General features: G+C 40.9%; 1 protein-coding gene across 1 annotated transcript in view; it reads left to right on the top strand.

Annotated features, from left to right (window-relative positions):
• The window catches only part of LOC114648390 (uncharacterized), a 34,430-nt gene that overhangs the window by 8,884 nt on the left and 4,742 nt on the right, over positions 1-20,804 (top strand). Inside the window, exon 4 of the mRNA XM_051936202.1 lies at positions 19,303-20,611. Within this exon, the coding sequence (XP_051792162.1) occupies positions 19,303-20,611 (1,309 nt within the window). The remainder of the gene's footprint in view (positions 1-19,302; positions 20,612-20,804) is intronic.

The following is a 20,804-nucleotide window of genomic DNA, read 5'->3' on the forward strand; positions in this document are numbered from 1 at the left end:
TCTAACATCACCCCTCCCCCCGCCCCCCGATCTGACTCTAAGTAACAGCGCAAGTACAGACGCAAACCAAGTGTAATCAAGAGTCCCCGGTTCAATCCCCACTCACTCCTATATTTGCTGTTTTCAGTAGTAAGCTGCTCTTTTTGGTAATATTATACAGTACACACATGCACTTGGTTTGCGTCTGTACTTGTGCTGTTACTTAGAGAGTCAGATGGGCGGAGGGGTGATGTTAGAGCGCGTGAGCTTATTCAGTGCAGCAGGAACAACGCACATGTTGATGTTTTTTTTCTTTCAGTGCGTGTGCCTTCCCTGTTTATTTATATATCTCTGCCTGTCTGTCTCTCTATTACGCAGTGCTCAGTCTGTCTGTGTGTTATGGATCTTAAAGATAACAGTTATAAGGACAGTTGTTCATGTTAATTGCAGTCTCAATTGTTAAAAAATTATTTTAAACGGAACATCCAACATGAAAATATAACGATCTCATTAACTGACAGTGCATACCAATTTACAAATTTTATGTCCGTTTGAGGTTAAAAAGAAAAAAAAAAAGCAACACTTTATCTCCAGCGGGGAATCAAACTCAGATCTGTGAGCCACGGCAAAGCTGCTGCGCTCTAAGAAGCAAATATTAGCGCACTACGCCACGGAAACTGTTGTGTCCTCCTTGAAGCTTTTGTGAAAGTGTTTATTTGATCTTTAGAACTCCGGCTTTACACATTCTATAGTTTATGCCTACATTTTGTAACATTTATTACTAAAATATGAAAAAGTTTCTGTTTTAACAATGTGTTTACACAGATTACTGTAGAAACAATAACGATCTATTATTTCCACTCTAAAACTCCACTTCACTCCCAGATAATCAATCAAGGCATGAGCTTGGAAAAGTTTGTGCACGTTCTAAGTCGGTGGGGGGATGGAATAGCCGGCTGCTGGAAGCTTGTCTTTATCAGCACATTTAGAGGACAAAAGACGCTGGCGGAGAGGTGTGAACGGATTTAAGAAGCGATTTAAGGTGGGACGGATCTATGAGTTTTTTCGTAGGCTGTGGTAATTCTAGTGTTAACTGAGTACAAAGTTGAGTCGTGACATTGCGAGGGTAAATCAAAAAAGTAAAGTCTTATTTGAAAATTACAGGGTAACTGCAATGGATAGAAGCTGTTGCAGTGGCTTATGGGTAGTATAAACATGCTCAACACATCCCTCTGTATTTACTCTAGTTGAAGCCAAGATCAAATGAACATGCACACTCCACTGCAGGACTGCATGATTGTTGAGGAACACGGCGTAGTGAGATTTCTTTGGGCAGAGGAATTAAACCTTCTGAAATTCACCAAAAGATGTCACGACAACAACAACAACATTTATTTCTATAGCACATTTTCATACAAAAAATAGCTCAAAGTGCTTTACATAATGAAGAAAAGAAAAATAAAAGACAAAATAAGAAATTAAAATAAGACAACATTAGTTAACAAAGAAAAGGAGTAAGGTCCGATGGCCAGGGGGGACAGAAAAAAAAAAAAAAAAAACTCCAGAAAGCTGGAGAACAAAAATAAAATCTGTAGGGGTTCCAGGCCACGAGACCACCCAGTCCCTTCTGGGCATTCTACCTAACATAAATGAAATAGTCCTCTTTGTAGTTAGGGTTCTCATGGAGTCACTTGATGGTGATGGTCATACAGACTTCTGACTTTTAATCCATCCATCATTGTTGGAACATCATGGTACTTTGAGCAGATGCGCCACCACCAAAAGGACACCGGAAAAGGAAACAGAAGAGAGAGTAGGGGTTAGTACAGATTTTAGAGCCACCATGAATAGTTATTATAATGAATTGGATATACAGAGTATCAGGATTTAAATTACAGTGAAGTTATGAGAAGGCCATGTTAAAATAATGTGTTTTCAGTAGTTTTTTAAAGTGCTCCACTGTATTAGCCTGGCGAATTCCTACTGGCAGGCTATTCCAGATTTTAGGTGCATAACAGCAGAAGGCCGCCTCACCACTTCTTTTAAGTTTTGCTCTTGGAATTCTAAGGAGACACTCAGTTAAGGATCTGAGGTTGCGATTTGGAATATAAGATGTCAGACATTCCGATATATAAGATGGAGTGAGATTATTTAAGGCTTTATAAACCATAAGCAGAATTTTAAAGTCAATCCTGAATGACACAGGTAACCAGTGTAGTGACATCAAAACTGGAGAGATGTGCTCGGATTTTCTTTTCCTAGTTAGGATTCTAGCAGCTGCATTCTGCACTCGTTTTAAACGATTTATGTCTTTTTTGGGTCGTCCTGAGAGGAGTGCGTTACAGTAATCTAGTCGACTGAAAACAAACGCGTGAACTAATTTCTCAGCATCTTTCAATGATATAAGAGGTCTAACTTTTGCTATGTTTCTTAAGTGAAAAAATGCCGTCCGAGTGATCTGATTAAGGATCGAGTTTATTCCTAATAGCCTCATTGTATCCAGTTTTCATGTTAGCTCAGTATGGAACTGAAGAACTCAAGGAAACATTTATGAATGGGTAGAAAGATTTAAAGTGGGAAGAACAAGTGTAACTGAAGAAGCTCCATCTGGTCGACTATCAACATCATGCACAGAAGACTTTGTCAACATGGTGAATGCCTTCATCAGATAAGACCGACAGATTACATTGTCCCATGGTCCTGCACATTTGGATATCAGCTATGGATCTGCACATGCCATAGTGCATGATAACTTGGGATCCTGTTAAGTTTGTGCAAGATGGATACCCGAACAGCTTACTGACCAGCACAAGTCAACACCCTTTGAATTTTGGCAGGTTTCATTCCCGCTGCCCAAAGAAATACAACTATGGCACATTGTTCAGCAGTGGTGCAATCCCACAGTGCAGCCATGTTCATTTGACTCTGGCTTCGGTTTGGCTAATGGTAGAGCGCTGTGCTGTGCATGTTTGACCCACCCATATTGCATCAGCTTCTATCGTTACCATGTCATTTTCAATTTTTTGATTTACCCACATGTATAATTTCTAATGTGCTGCACTGTTTGTATTTCTTTACAGCTGATAGGATACGTCGTGATGCAGAATTCGGTGAACAGTTCAGTTTGAAATGTTAAACCTACCGACCCAAGTTGTTCTGAACGTTGAGTACTCCGCTCCACAGCCCCTCCCATCATCACATATTGTCTGATGTTCTTACTCTTCTCAATGGTCTATCTGACCCACCCTTCACAGTATCAGTCAACTGAAATAACTTGAAGCACTTTAATATAGTGTAACAAGAAGGACTTTGTTCCCACCAAGGCCAGTTAATTTTAATGCAAAATCTTCTTTTCACCTCTGTTACTGGTTTGGATTCAGTGTATGCAGTGATGGCGAACATACGACGAGACAAAGACTAGTTGTTTATGGCTACTGAAACTGCACTATACTGTAGACACCTCCATCCTATTGACTCATTCTTCACAGCAGCCAAAAAAATTGTCATATCCTTGTGCCACTTCCATCATTTTCATTTCGACATTTCAGACTAGTGCTGCTGTGCCTTCACCTCACACGCATGTCCACCTCCCTCTTTCTAATACACATCTTTGCTTGTCAGTCATCTCAGTTTGACTGCTACACAGGTTGTGTGAGCAGAGGTGTTGTCATAAGGAATATTTTATTTCAAATAAAAACAAAAGCTCTCCATGATGTGTCAGCAATGAAATTTATAGGATACGTCTCAGATCGCATGCTACCGCAATAAAAAGTTCTCTAAACAGAGGGTGATATATTGCTTGGCACAGAATTTGCACCTGGGCAGGCTTGGTTAATTTTATTACACAAGTAGGTGGAGACCCATCATAAATCTGTCTTAATTAAGAATAAGAAACACTGGTGAATCCGTTTAGGAGCCATGCTTGTCAGATTAGAGTTGGCAATCAACTACTCTGCACGTACTGTGGACAAAAAACTCTTGAGTGCTCGATGGAGACCCATGTGAAAATGAAGAACACGGACAAACTTCACACAGTGAGTGGAACGGGGCTTGAACAAATCCCCCTGTAGCTATGGGGTGCTACCATTACATACTCCACTTACCTGTTCGTCTGGTAGTTCCCAGATAACAAAAAAAGTCAGGATAAAACTCTAAGGACCACCATTCAAACATACCACAAGCCAATTGGTTTCATAAATCAACCATTTTTTGTGCATTGATATTTTAATGTTTCCTTTTAATAGAATAATGAATCATTTTTGCATTACCGTACTGCGTAAAGCTTCATTTCATGCTTGTAATCATTGAAAAAATGATCTCCTGACAATCAGCTATTAAGCCCAGTAGAATTCATTGTCTTCTGTTTTCGTAGTTCATTAAGCCGAGATTTAAACGCCCCCAGGCAGCCGCTACTTGGCATCACACTGCTACACTCCCGACTCCATACATGTACAATTCCAAGTTTGAAAATGTGCTTTTTAAAACTCTGTAAAGCCACTTCTGAAGAGCTTATCCACCTGAAGCTAAGCATGTTCAGGCCCCGCCAGCAAATGGATGGGAAACCAGCTAGAAAAAGTATGGGTTGCTGCTGGAAGAGGTGTTGGTGAAACCAGCAGGGGGCGCTTACCCTGTGGTCTGAATGTGGATCCAAAGGCCTCAATGCAGTGATGGGGACTGTGCTGTACAAACGACGCTGTCCTTCAGATGAGACATAAAACCAAGCTCCTGGCTCTCTGTGTTCATAACAGATCCTTGGGCATCCTTCATAAAGAGCAAGATGTACAATGATGTCTCATCAAGGCCTAGTTATTCTGGACCCCTAATTATTACCCCCTGCCTCTAACAGAATATCTCTCTCACCCCTTCATCACCTAATAGCTTATGTATGTGTGGTGAGCATACTGTTGCAAAAATGGTTGCTGCCACATCATCCTGGTGGATGCTATGTGATGGTTGAAGTGGCTCCCTACTCAATACAAAAAAAGTGCTTTGAGTAGTGAGAAAAGCGCTATTTAAATTTAAAGACATTATTACTATTAATGCTCTCCTTTGCTCCCAAATCTGTGTGAAATGTAATGTAATTTTCTCAGACACACTTAGTGAAAGGGTTTTGAAGAACCAGAGCCTTCCCCAGCAGCAGAAATCAACTCTAAATGAGACACTAGTCCATCACAGGACCCACACTCAGGGAGAGGGGGATTTATCAGGCCATATAAATAGGAAGAACATGGAAATGCCACACATTTTGAATCCAGGGCACTGGATCCATGAAGCATCAGCATTAAGGACTATGTCTTGGCGATGCCCCCTCATTGCACACGTTATTTTAAAGTAATAGCTGCCGTACACTTTTATTTATCCCCACTAACTGTATTAATGACTTCTCACTGGTGTCCTACTTTGTCCCTTTCATACATTTCGCATAGGACATTGCCCACAACCCTGGAATATACCTATGCACTTCTTATACTAGATAGATAGAACTTTATTTGACACTAGGGGGAAACTACTTTTTACAGGAGCTCTTTAAATAAATAAATATACAATTAGATAAATAAATAAATACATATACACACACTATGAGCTGAACACACACCAGAATGACTACAACAAAAGAAAATTAAAAAAGAACGAAAGCCTCTGACTTGGCAGCCCCAGTCCCAGTGAGGTATTGCTGTTGGTATAAAGGAGCCCCCCGTAGCATTTCTTTACACACATCTTCTGGATAATTCATTGGCTAAAACAGTGGTTCTCAAACTGTGGGGCGGGCCCCTCTAGGGGGGTGCGAAGTAACAAAAAGGGGGCGCGAAGATGTGAAAAAAAGAAAACAAGACTCGAAAATATGAAAAAATATATCTATTGAAATCAAAACAAATTAACTTAAACTACATTCTGATACTAGAAAAATAAATATAGAGTTAGATAAATGTCGATAAAAGTTAAGTAGGTATAATAAAATATGCATCTATGATATATCATTAATTAAAAAAGAACAAATTGGTATTAGTGGGCTCCTTTCAAAAAAACGTTAGGGGAGCGCGATTAAAATTTATGAAAACTCGAGTCGTAAATACTTAAAGGTTGAGAAACGCTGGGCTAAAAGTCCTCAGTGTTTAGTGTGTTAGAGAAAGGATGTGCGTCATTGTTCATAAGAGTGCACAGTTTTGCTCTAATTCTCCTTTGCTACGACCTTCAGGGGGTCCAGAATGTGTCCCATAACTGAGTTTGCCTTTTTAATTAGCTTGTTAATTTGGTGGACCTCTTTTGAAGTGATGTGTCCTGCCCAGCCCACCACAGTGTAGAAAATTAAAATTGCACTGGCCATCCCAGAGTTATAGAAGATGTGAAGGATGTTACTTCCCACATTAAAGGAAAGCAGTCTCCATAGTTGTTCTGCATTACAAGACCAGACCAACCTGTCATTAATGTGGACCCCCAAGTACTTGTAGAAGTGGACCACCTGTACATCCGCTCCCTGAATAGTGACTAGACATAGAGGCTTTTTGGTTCTGTGAAAGTCAATAACCAGTTCCTTGGTTTTAATGATGTTAAGATGCAGACAATTTTCCACCTGACTCCTCTCCTCTGTCTTATCCCCCTTATTGATACACCCCATAAGTGCAGAATCCTTTGAGGATTTCTGCAGGTAATATGACCTGCAGTTATATTTATAGTCTGGGTTGCACAGAGTGAAGAGAAAATGAGACAGGACTGTTCCCTGTGGTGCTCCAGTGTTGCTCACATCCATATCAGAAACACAGACCTTGAGTCTCAGAAAACTGCTGTCTTCCTGACAGATACTCCATTATCCAGGACACCAGAGGCTCACCCAACTGCATATCTCTGAGTTTACCCCTTAACAGGGATGGCTGGATGGTATTGAAGGCACTGGAGAAATTGAAAAACATCATCCTCACAGTGCTGTCAGCTTGTCCAGGTGAGAATAAGCCTTGTGGAGCCGAAAGATAACTGCATCCTCCACTCCAATATTTGTCTGATAGTCAAAAAGCAGTGAGTCCAGGTGGTCTACCACAAGAGGACTCATATAGTTCAGGACAGGTTTTTCAAAGCTTCTCAGTGCCTGCCTTCTTTGGAACAGGGACAGTGCGGGATGTTTTTTCCACAGCAGTGGCACTTTCTGAAGCCTTAGGGACAGACTAAATAGGTGACAGAGCACAGCACAAAGTTGGTCAGCAAAATCAATCGCTGTCATCCAGGGGCTTCCAATCCAGATGGAGTTCCTGACTTGTTCCTCTTTCTTACACATGATAGCCTTGATTGAGTGTAGATGTTAGTGAAAATAACAGAATAGATGGATTATAAGAAAACCCCTAAATAAATAAATAGATAAGCAGGCGGTGTAAGACATGAACTTTAACCCCAGAGTTATCTCTGTTTCCACCAATGACACACTGTGTGACAAAAAAAAAAAAAAAATGAGCCAGTTAACTTTGCAGTGAGAAAGTGAAACAACTGTGGTACATGTGTCTGAAATTTAAATCAGTTTGGATCAAAGTGAGAGCTAAATAAAAATAATGCTGATGTACAGAAAATGATTCAGTTCCTGCTAACTAACTGTTATGAATCTCGGAAGGTCCAGATCACAAAGTCTCAAAAACTTCTAGAATGCCCAAAGATGGGGAAACCATCAAACCCAGTTAGTAACAAGGATGCGCTTAGGATCTTTATAGACTAAAAGATTTATTTTTCAGAAAATGCCCTGGGGCACAAAGAAGCTCCATGGAGCATAAAACTAAGCAATGAGGCACTGCAATAGTGAACAAAGTTCCAATATGGAATCCAAGACAACAGCACGAGAAAATAAACAAAAGAGAACTCACCCGCCCTGAGCACATTTAGAATGAACTGCAAGGAACTATGGGTTGTCCCCTCCTCTTTAAGGATGAGGGCAGTCCCTCGTGGTAATGGGCAGATGGCCCCGCCTCTTGGGAAACCACCCACAAAACACCAGGAATATAACGCATGCATCAGGAATAAAATACATGATTAACAAAAGTAACATTACCGCAAATTGATAACTCAAAAATGAACAAAAAGACATGAAACAAGGATTTGAAACACAACACCAACCTTAGAGACTTCTGTTTGGCGTGACAGTTCTCATGAACTTATTCAGTACTCTTTGTGCCACATGGGAATGTGTTTTATATATTTGATGCTCCTGCCCTGACACGCTACCTGATGAGTATTCATAGTATTCATACTTGAGTCCTGCCATCCCCATTATTGAAAAACATAAACCATCATCAGATCAAGTAAAATCAACGTCCCTTTAGCTCATGTGGTTGTTCTGCACAGACATTCTTCATAGCAGAATTACCTGCTCCAATAGTTTCCCCATATTGTAGACACCAGCAAGCTGCTCTTTATATTTTGTGTCTCTCCTATCACATGATTGTTGTATGATTAATGTTGCTAGGCAACAAGGCCAGGTGGGCGGGACCAGGACTAGTCTTGCAGAGCCAGACATAAAATTCGTCCACATCTGGAGACAACTATAGGAAAACTGAGCTTAAATGAGAGTCAGAAGAATTAGACAGTTCACCGAGTATCACATTTTTAGGCTGAGAGCAAAGAGCCAAGAGCAATGGTGCTTTTGTTAAATTGCTTCAACTGACAGCAAACCTGTTCTTATGATGGATAAACCTTCTGTGACTGAAGTCACCTAAAAAGAACCCAGTTAAACATAGAAATGTGTGTCATGTGTCCTGTGAACGTATTACACCCGTTAAAAATAAACATATTCTGCTACATGGGGAAAACCAGCCCGCAAAACAGATTTCATTTTGGCTCAGCTTTCCCTTCACCATGAATGACTACACATCTTTGTAACTGTTCATACATCTCTGGTCCACCTATCAATCTTCTGCTCCCATCTCCCTTTACTCGTGACCATCACCCTGAGATATCTGAACTTGTAATTTGCTAAATGGGTGATTGAATTGCAATGTGCAAAATGCCTGTTATGTATATATAACATTTATATAAAAAATCGGGAGTGGTCTCTCCTAGACTTTCTCGTATATGGGGATAGATATTTGACGAGAAAAACCGCAAGACAATGATTATATTTTTATATTATGTACATTAAAGAATAATCCATCCATCCATCCATCCATCCATTTTCCAACCCGCTGAATCCAAACACAGGGTCACGGGGGTCTGCTGGAGCCAATCCCAGCCAACACAGGGCACAAGGCAAGAACCAATCCCGGGCAGGGTGCCAACCCACCGCAGTAAAGAATCATCAACAACAAATTAAATCAAATTAATAATATATTGAACAATTATAAAAATAAAGTTGAATAAATCAAAATTTGCAGCTTCATGAATAAAAGGTAAAGTACCACTTCCAGTTAATGGAAATAGCCCAAAAGTTGATAGATATCTGTGTTTTGTACTTAATACTTGTATGCAAAATTTGGTTGGCCTAAGTGAAAGCGTACTCTAGTTACCATGTTTACAGACACACACACACACACAGACGGATACACAGACATAATTCCAAAAATGATAATTTCAGACCCTAAAACGCTGAGATTCATCAAACTCTTGAAATGGAATATTTGGAGGATTCCAATACTTTCCCTATACTTCGTAAAGTAAACAACTATCCCCTTCAAGATACCATGACTTCACAAAGATGGATGGATGGATGGATGGATGGATGGATGGATGGATGGATGGATGGATGGATGGATGGATGGATAGATAGATAGATAGATAGATAGATAGATAGATAGATAGATAGATAGATAGATAGATAGATAGATAGATAGATAGATACTTTATTAATCCCAAGGGGAAATTCACATACTTCAGCAGCAGAATACTGATAAAGAAACAATATTAAAGAGTGATAAAAATGCAGGTAAAACAGCCAATAACTTTGTATAATTTGATAAATCTCTGTCACTTGATATACATATCCATCACCTTTGTAAAATTGCATTCCTTCATCTCTGAAACATAACCAAACTCCGTCCCTACCTCTCCCTCTGTGATGCTGAAAAGCTGGTTCATGCCTTTGTCTCATCCAGACTGGACTATTGTAATGCACTCCTCATCGGGATACCCAACAAGAGCATTCAAAAGCTCCAACAAATTCAAAATAGTGCTGCAAGAATCCTGATGAGGGTACGGAAATATGAACATATCTCACCAGTCCTTCGGTCACTTCATTGGCTCCCTATCCATCTCCGTATCGAATACAAACTGTTTGTTTACTCACCAGTGTATCCATGGAAATGCTCCACAGTATCTTAAAGAACTCCTTATATTACAATCCACTACAAGAAACCTCCGTTTTTCAAATGCCTACCGCCTTCTCCCCCCTGTGACCAAACTTCGTACAATGGGTGGCCGAGCCTTTGTAGCCGCTGCTCCACAGCTCTGGAATGCCCTACCAAAGAGCTTAAGAACACAGCAGATTGTGGGCTGTTTAGGAAAGCTTATTAACAAGAATGCAATGATTATTGTTGTTTTATCTCTGTTTTTATCTTGCCTTGCCTTTGTTTAATCTTTTTATGTTGCACTTTGAGATTTACTGCTAATGTAAAGTGCCCTATAAATAAAATTGTATTATTATTATTATTAATCGCATAGTCTGTCAGTGGAGCAGGACATTGACAGCAGTCTGTCGCTGAAGCTGCTCCTCTGTCTGGAGATGACACTGTTTAGTGGATGCAGTGGATTCTCCATGATTGACAGGAGCCTGCTCAGTGCCCGTTGCTCTGCCACAGATGTCAAACTGTCCAGCTCCGTGCCTACAATAGAGCCTGCCTTCCTCACCAGTTTGTCCAGGCGTGAGGCGTCCTTCTTTATGCTGCCTCCCCAGCACACCACTGCGTAGAAGAGGGCACTCGCCACAACCGTCTGATAGAACATCTGCAGCATCTTATTGCAGATGTTGAAGGATGCCAACCTTCTAAGGAAGTATAGCCGGCTCTGTCCTCTCTTGAAAAGAGCACCAGTATTGGCAGTCCAGTTCAATTTATCATCCAGCTGCACTCCCAGGTATTTATAGGTCTGCACCCTCTGCACACAGTCATCTCTGATGATCATGGGGTCCATGAGGGGCGTGGGCCTCCTAAAATCCACCACCAGCTCTTTGGTTTTGCTGGTGTTCAGGTGTAGGTGGTTTGAGTCGCACCATTTAACAAAGTCCTTGATTAGGTTCCTGTACTCCTCCTCCTGCCCACTCCTGATGCAGCCCATGATAGCAGTGTCGTCAGCTAACTTCTGCACGTGGCAGAACTCCGAGTTGTATTGGAAGTCCGATGTATATAGGCTGAACAGGACTGGAGAAAGTACAGTCCCCTGTGGCGCTCCTGTGTTGCTGACCACAATATCAGACCTGCAGTTCCCGAGACGCACATACTGAGGGTAAAGTACAACTTGTGGCACCTCAAGTTCTTCTTCTGGTTGACCACCACACATCATCAGTGTTGCATATTTCAGGATTACTGTAGGCCAGACTTTTAAACTTCCTAATTTTTAATCTGTGATTCATGTAATTTAGGCGCCTCTACATCTCACCCCCATTCCTGCTTCACATCTGACCTGAGCCCCCTCATAAATCAATCATGCTGGTGTTGACCTACCTGCTGCAGTGAGAACTCGGGGTGAAGATGTGCTGAAGGATTGCAATTACAACAAAATAAGATGCCTCATTTCCTATGAACCAGGTGTGAAATGCAGATATGCACATCAGCACCAATTAACTCACAGATTAAGAGAATAAGAAATTGCCTGTCACTACAATATTACTGTGACCGCCATGTTGGCATCGGAGACTAGCAAGGATTTGGTGTCATAAGAGAAAAAGTGACAGTTCTGTCTTAATCAGATGCTCTGTGCATTATCTGCTGTGTGTTAAAACAGAGATGTGGTGACTCTGCTACACAGTCTGCCATGTTAAGAAATGCATAAGAAATTTGATAAACAAGAGGAGGCCATGTCTCATCCAGATGCTTCTTAACTCTTTTAGGGCTAATTATTTTTTGTTTCTTTTGTCCCAGTTTTGAATATTTTTCCAAAATACTCCAAAGCACATAAAGCAGTGGTTTCACACATAACTCAACATAAAATACTTATTTTTGACAAATAGCACTCTGCTTTATGTTCCATGAGCCTTACGTACCTGTTTGTCTCATCACTCATAAGCTGAAAGGCACTTTCTGGAAAAAAAACAGCTTGAAGTAGTTGAGCGGCTGGTGAGCCATGGTGTCCACTAGCACACCGTGTTGCGTGATGAAGTCCAGTAGCCAGCTTGTCTTCCACTGATCTATGTCTGTGCCGTCCTCCCAGGGTGAACATTGCCATCGGCGCGTCAGCTACCTACCATATTCAACACTACAATTAGCTGACGCAGGTACAGTGGAACCTCGGTTCACGACCATAATTCGTTCCAAAACTCTGGTCGTAAACCGATTTGGTCGTGAACCAAAGCAATTTTCCCCATAGGATTGTATGTGAATACAATTAATCCGTTCCAGACCATACGAACTGTATGTAAATATATATTTTTTTTAAGTTTTTAAGCACAAATATAGTTAATTAACAGTGTAATAGTAAACTAAACGTAAAAACATTGAATAACACTGAGAAAATCTTGAACAACAGAGAAAACTAACACTGCAATACTTTGCGCTATAGTGCTACCAACCACTGGCTAAAAGCACTTTTTTTTAATGAGTTTTAGCACAGGGAAAAAAATGAACATTTGAAAAAATCCATAATTTAATAAACCACCAAGAAAAGTAACATTGCAACAATGCACTCTACGAACCGATTGCTGTAAACAGAAGTGAAAACAAAATCAAGCCCAGTGCATTCTTTAACTGCCTTCCTACCTTATGAGTCCAGCTCTCTCTCGTGCTGTCTGTGTGTGCGCGTCTGTCTGTCTCTCTCGTGCTGCCTGTGTGTGTGTGTGTGTGTGTGTGTGTATGTGTGTGTGTGTGTGTCGCGCTCTCTCTCTCTCGCTTGCTGCACAGGAAATGCACAGGGAGAGACTGAACATGTACAAACCGAAAGGGAAACTGGCTTGTTCGTATACCGAGTGTGTGGTCGTGAACCGAGGCAAAAGTATGGCGAACTTTTTGGTCGTAAACCAATTTGTACGTGTACCGAGATGTTCGTGAACCAAGGTTCCACTGTACCTGTCTTTCGTTTTCGATTTCCAGATCATTTGTATAAAAATTGGAATTCAATAAATGTCTGTGTTGTCCTCCCAGGCAAAAGTTGCCATAGGTGTGTCAGCTGCACAACCAGCTGGGGACCAATCAGCTGATGTAGGTACCTGATTTTAATTTTTGAGTCAGCAATAATATGAAAATAAATAAATAAATAATACGCACAGAGTATTTTGCTTTGAGCATTTGCTTTGCTCTCTCGCCCAGTGTCGATGCCATGCTAGACGTTGTTTATGCTACTTGCACGGAGAATTCGATGTCAAGTCAGCAAGTCTTAAGGGTCCTCCTAAGAAACAGGGTCTACCTATAGCATAGGTGAGTTTTATCGAAGTTTACAACTTTTATTGCCCTGTGCCTCTGGATTTGGACTTTAGATGACATCCACCCTTAACCCCTTGTGTTGACGTAAGTCGCCATCCGCCCTAAAAGAATGAAAGGTTTTTAAGGCTCTTTAGTGCTAAGCAGCAGTTGAAGTAATAAAACTTAGGCTGCCCAATCTTTCTGTTTTTTAAACTCCTCAGCACCAGCATCTTTTACTGTACTGATGTAAGAAAAACACTCATTTGGGGGTCTGTGCTTCAAACCCTTCAGCTAGCAGGGTGTTCCTGTTCTTATGGTCCAAGTGTGCTGTTTCTAAAGGGAGTCCTATAATATTGAACTCCCCTCTGGAGGGTTCCTACCCTCTTTTTAAAAGTGTAAAAAAAAGATTTGTCAAAAGAGTCTGCTCCTTCCTCCCATCTCAGTTGTTTAGAAGTACTTCTCTCCTGAGTACTTTACTCTTCCCTGTTGGGTGTTGACACTTAAATGTTTTTAAAGTTGCATAGCTATTCCCACCTAAAAAACATGTCAAGATGAAAACAACTGAATGAGCCTACCTAGTGGGCATATCTACGCCGAGCATTACCGCGTATACTCACGTATAAGTCTTGTTCTTGAAACTGAAAAATCGATCATAAAATCAGACCCTGACTTATATGCCCGTTCAGAAATGCAACCCTTAAATTTTTTTTACATCTTATTACTTCCTCCAATCTCACATCAGTTTCTCAGATGCATCGAATTTTGTTGCAGCAGCGCAGTTACCAACTTCTTTCGCTACTTCAGCAACGTTTAATTTAAAACCAGCTTCATATTTTATTCTGATCAAACGCTCCATTGTACATAAGGGTTGCTCTTACGATAAAGGTATATGAGGGTGTGAGATACAAAAAACACAAATCAGTGCAAACGTCGCTTCGGAATAGGTCGGGTATTACTGTGTGGTCACGTAGGAACAATAGAGAGACAGAGAGAGATTAGGAACACACGCTGATACAGCGCATTGCCGCACCCACATAGAAGAAAAAGGCAGTGTGGTCCGTGGTTACTCTCTCAGGTGGGCATTAGCATATCATTATCTCCTGGACCAATAGCGTGAGTTTTCTACATTCGACTTATACGACCGACATTATAAAATGCCAGAAATTATACGTTAAAATCAAGTCCCAATTTATCCGCGGGAGAACTTATCCACGAGTATATATGGTATAGTCGTCTCTGCCTGCCATTTTAATTACATTATACAGTGTATCAGTACACAGTGGGTGACTCTACACAGTACACTTTTGTCCTCCGTAATTGGCATCTCTTTTAAAAATATCTTAAGCCTGAGTTACAGTCATCTCTATACAGGACACTCTAATCCTACATAGATGGTACCTTTGTACAATTCTTGTTGTCATACCCAATGGCCATTACTTTAATCAAATAGCGCAGTCGTGTTTAATAGGCATCCACTAAACTGGATCTTTGAGTTATGTGCAATTGTATGTGAGTACTGAACTGAGTACCTGCCAACCTGGTGTCTCCATACAGGATACTGTTACCAGACTTTGTAGGACTTCTCTACACTAGATGCCCAGTTGGCATCTCTTTGAGGAACACTCAAGTCTTGCCTAGCTGCTGTTTTACTTTACAGAATAATGTAGTCATGGCTGGTGGGTATTTTCTATACTGAAAATATTGTTATTCCTAATGAGCTTCTTCTATACCAGGGGTACTCAACCTAGGGTTCCCATACCCCCAGAGTTTTGTGAGATGGCATTTCAGAGGGTGTGACAAAGAGGAAGATGATTTGCTAAAATTGAATGAGGTGTGTTGTGCGACTTTATCGTGGTCATTTGCAGGTCACCTATTAGTTTGTGCTCCTGTTCTATGATATGAAAAGAATCAAGCATTGCACACAAAATTGTCACCTGTGAATGAGCCGCAGAAATGTGCATTCTCGTGGGTTCCTTGCTGCATGTGGAGAGTTCGTAAAAGTGAATAACATTTTTTAAGAAAATGGGATGTGGACCTTGCGTTGATCTGTGGAGAAAGATGAGGTCTAGTATTGATTTCTTCACAAGCCCTGATCAGGAAATGTCAGAAATGATGGGGTAGCATAGATGAAGGGCCAAAACTGAGACAATTAAATTATAATGCATTAGAGTAGATGGTGCCTGAAAAACAGTGAGAGAGACAGAAGTTGGGATCTAGGTGGGCAGCTCATTCCACCAGCTAGGGGCTACACACGATAAGAGCCTGGATTGAGTTTTTACTCAAGTAAACCTTAGTGGGAGTATAGGACCTCATGAGTGCCTTCATATGCATAGGTGCTAACCCACTGAACACTCTGTAGGCAATCATGAAGAATATGAGCAGTGTTGAGTGATGTGCTGATAAACGTGTAACTGCAGAAGTGAGAAAGGGACAGACAACCTAGAGGAGATGTGAGGGGGATTTGGTCAAGCGGACACAAACATCAGTGATGCAGGATGAAGAGTAAGTGGAGAATATTGTCTAGTGTTCAGGAGGGAACAGACAAATTGGCAGGAGTGATGATAAATTACCACTGATATCAGCCACATTGTCTTGAAGAAAGGCAGTAAACTCATCAACAGTGAAGAAGGATGGAGGTGGTGAAGGATTGAAGATAAAATTGAAAGCAGAGAACAAGCTATGAGTGTCAGTCAGTCCTGTTGCTAATCATGAACTGAAGGAGGCTTATTTTGGTATTTATAATGGTGGAAGAGAAGGAGAATTGAAGAAATTGATACTTGACTCAGATAGTCTGAGCCTTAGACTCCCTCCATTTTTTGTTGGCTATCCTAATCTTGGTCCGTTGGTTGCGCAAACCTTCAGAGAGCCAAGGGAAAGAGGGTCATACACATGTAGGCCTGGAAGAGTGATGACAGGGTTGAGCACAGTATGCCAGTTGCAGCATTGCTTTGACTATAACAAAAATTATAGACATGCCTGTTGTAGATGTTGTCCAGCTGTTGGTTGCTTTTTGTGAGAGTTGACTCTTTTAAATATGATTTTCACTGTTTGAATGTGTAATGATTATAATGAGTGACTTCTGGTATTGTTAACTGTTAGTTTTTGTCTTTAGCACTCTTAGAAAGCATTTAAATTAAAGTCACTTGATCTGTGACTCAGTCCCGCTGTCACTTTAGCACAAGGACTAGCATTGATAAGAGAACCAGGATAAATAATCTAGTGTGGCAGACTCCAAGGGTCCTCTTAATCAGTAACATACAAGGACATGAGAAATGGAACTAATCACGTACTATTTGTAATTAACTGTGTATTTAAGGAGTACAATCAACAGATAAGTTAATCGTCTCATTCTATGGACTTCACGGTGCTTCAAATAAATGTGTTCTTCCCATTCTAATCCTGCTTCATGGCTTTGACACATTGCTATATCAACATTTATAATCCTTACGGCAGTACGTGGCATTTCTGTACAAAACAATGCACTGTAGTACTACCAGGTATACATGGCATTGCTACACCACATTATAGTTGTGGCATCCATTTACAGTATATTGTAGTTCTACCCACGATAGATAGATAGATAGATAGATAGATAGATAGATAGATAGATAGATAGATAGATAGATAGATAGATAGATAGATAGATACTTTATTAATCCCAAGGGGAAATTCATATACTCCAGCAGCACCTTACTGATACAAAAAACAATATTAAAGATTGATAAAGTGATAGGAGTGATCAATAAATAAACATAGAAAAATAAAAGTAGTACAGTCATACATGGAGCTGCTGAAAAGGCTGCCACTCTCGGCGGCATTACTATACTGAAAATTAGTCTTGCCTGCTGTAGGTGGCATCATAATACACTGCAGTTCTGTCCATAATCAGTGGTCTGTTATTGAGTATTGATTCCACTCTACACATCATTGTATGAAGATTCTCATCATCAACTGTTTGTTGATTTAGTGTTGAATTTAGGATCTTTCTTATGCCTCTGATTTGTCTTTCCCACACTCCATCTTGATGAGAGGCTGATGGTGGATTGAAAATCCATTTGATTTCCTCCTGCATCATAGTTTTGCTGATTTTTTCGTGTTCTAAGTGTTTACACCCAACATTTCAGTCTTGCTAGCTGTACGTGGCCTTTCTTTGCAGGTAACTGTGATCCTGCTGGCTGAACTTGGCATTGCTATGCCAAACATTACAGTACTGTAGATGGCACTGCTATACTGAAAGTTGTGAAAATGAACTGCTTGCAAGCTACTTAGGGTTAATAGCCGATAAAGCCGTTTTGCTCTAATGGTAGGTTATTCATACAGGCGTCTGTCATAAGATGGTGCGGTAAGCTGACCGAGGACATTTTCAGTTTCTTTAGGAACACGTCTATTTGACACAGGAAAGATGACCTTTCCTTCTTTAGGGTCTATCTGACAAGTGAAAAAAATAAGAACAGATGGCCCATTAGCGTAATAAAATAAAATGCTTAAGTAAACGATATTATGTTTTTTGATTAAGTAAGGGGAAGGGGGAGGAAGAAGAAATTATAAGAAGCCAATTGAAAAAAATGTAACTTTGCTCTTCTGCCTTGCAATGCAGAATCCAGGTACTCATCTGTGACTGAATAAAAAATCGAATTGATTGAACTTGTCCTGTCTTCCTGGGGGGGTTTCTTCCACAAAGTATACCCCTGGCATTGCTATACAGAACACTGTAATCCTACCAACTGTAAGTGACATCTCTTTACAGAACACTGTAACCCTGCCAGTTGCATTTGGCATTATTATACCAAATATTTTAATACTGCCCTCTGTATCAAAGACTGTATTCCTGCCTGCTGTTGATCGGTGGCCTCTCTTTTCAGGATATTGTAGAGCTGCTTGTTTTAGTCGACATCTCTGAGAGAACTTTTGTCATCTTGAGTGCTGTAGCTGGTACTTCTATACCAAACCCTGTAATTCTGCATGCCTGGCAAGCATCTCTTATTACAGAATTCTGAGAATTAAATAACAAGCTCATTAGTTAGCACAAGGGGGGCAATTTTTAAGCATCATCATTCTGGAATAGAGAGAGAGAGGGGTTGGGAGCATGCGCTGATGTTAGCATGTTGTCGCACCCACCACACGATGAGCCACCAGGATTGGGACCTGAGTGCAGCAGGTGACACCTCAGCACCACACTGGAACAGTGTGAGGTTTTTTACTGTGGGTGATAAAACATCTAAAATCCGAATTAAAAGAGAACATGCTTTGGAACCTGACTGGTTATCCCATTGTCTGCCTGATGTTCTTTTACGTGCCACTCACTGACATACGTGTATAGTCTCTTTAGTTGTACGATCAGGCATTTATTTTTTTTCTTTTTGAGTCAGGGTAAAATTCATCATTCATTGTGAAAATCGAAATGGAAATTTCTCGAAGTAACATGCTCTTTGCATTTTTTTTTCTTTGGAATTTCTCTCTTCATTTCATAACTTGGCATGCCTCCAGCTGGGACAAGGCCCCCCTGCAAGATTCTTGCCGCTATCCTGCTGTCCGGTTTATCAGTACTGGACACCAAGCGAGCAATCTCATGTCAGCTTAAACCTCATGCCGCTTGTCAGCAGAGCTTAGAAATGAGCTGTTAGGGCTAACACACAGGCACAGATTTCAATTTTAGATTTTACAAGGTAGTAATGGAATTTTACATTCATTTTTTTTTCTAATTTTGGAAAGCTGTTAAAAAGCATGCAGGTTATAATTAAAATAACAATTTATAATAAGATTTTATATTTGAGCTAGAGAGTTTCATAAATTTTTTTTTTTTTTGCAGGCTTGCCCAAGGTGCCAAGAGACCCCCAAGTATATGGACATGTATTTATTCGAGAGCAGATATCCCTCCCCTGTGTGCAGGAAAATGAGTGTATCATCTCTGCAGCCAAGGGTAGCTTCTCCTACATCGAGGGTATCAATAAAGAAGCAGAGCCCAGAGCTGGCAGTGAAGCAGATGGCACAGCTATTTTACCATGCCTGGAGGAACACTTGGCAGCTCCAGCAGTTTCAGAGTACGTCACATCGCCACCCAATGGTTCTCCTTCCCATACAGATGCTCCAAGGATGAAGGAGGCCACACAGGCAACTTCTTGTAGACCACAGACGCCAGTACCAGAAGAAGAAGCATCTGGGACCACCTGTCAAGAAATGGTACCTCATGAGTGTCACACTGATGCCAGCCTTTTAGATGAAGAAACCTCCACGAATGACATACATTTGGAGGAGAAAGTGGATAGGAAGCCAAGCTTATCTGACAATTATGACTCAGATAATGAGTATAATTCTAATCTTGTTGTAGAAGCCAAGCAGGATGAGCAGGATGAGAGTTCCATGCCAGAAGATGGCACTTACAACATAGACAATGAGTTTACTTTCACAGATGATGCAGAACCCCAGCAGAATCAAAGTCCAGTGCAAGTGGCTGCTGGTTATGGCACAGAAAACGAGCTTTCTTTTAACGTGAAGAAGAACGAAGTCCCAGTGCCAGAGGTTATCAGTTATAGCACAGAAAATAAGTTTACTTCTAGCACCAATGTAGATACCAAGCTGGATAAGCCCCTAGTGCAAGAACTTAGCCGTTATGACATGGACTGTGATATTTCTTCTAGTGGAGAGGTAGAAGTCAAGCAAGATGAGTGCCTTACACCAGTGGCTGATGTAATGACTGAAGTTGATTCCATGGATGTAGACCTACCACTCACAGATGTTCGTATTTCACTATCATCCCAGCAGAAGGGAAGTGCAAATCAAAGGTCTTCACCATTGACTGCAACTAAACTCCCCATTACTACCCTAACTGGTCAGGAGGCCTGGCAACTTGGTCATAATAAAGCAGTCACTGAAGAAAATGAAAATGAAGGATGGTGTATGGTAGAACAAGGAGAGGAAGAGACACCAGAAGATGTCCCTATTACTACTTTGACATCAAAGTCTCCAGAGCTTTCTGATGCTGAACCTCAAGGCATAGATCCCGACCTCACAGAGCCCAGAGTACAATTACCAAAGTTCACCAGCCAAAGGCCATCCTACTTGACAACTACAGTTGGCAGAAGAAGCCCCCCTCAGTGTAAATCAGTGCTCAGCGACACGTGAGTTATTCTGATTATTCAATTTTTTATTGTCCTCGACAAGAACTCATTCAGATGGGTTTATATTTTATTCATCTGACTTCCCAATGTCCACCAAGATGGTGTACCCATCAGAATCCAAGGTTTAAAGTTGAATCCAGAATCCAGTGGTACTGGGGGGGTGGCGCTTTTCACTATATCCCAGGGACATTTT

The sequence above is a fragment of the Erpetoichthys calabaricus genome, chromosome 1, assembly GCF_900747795.2.
Source record: "Erpetoichthys calabaricus chromosome 1, fErpCal1.3, whole genome shotgun sequence".
Classification (NCBI taxonomy): Eukaryota; Metazoa; Chordata; class Cladistia; order Polypteriformes; family Polypteridae; genus Erpetoichthys; species Erpetoichthys calabaricus.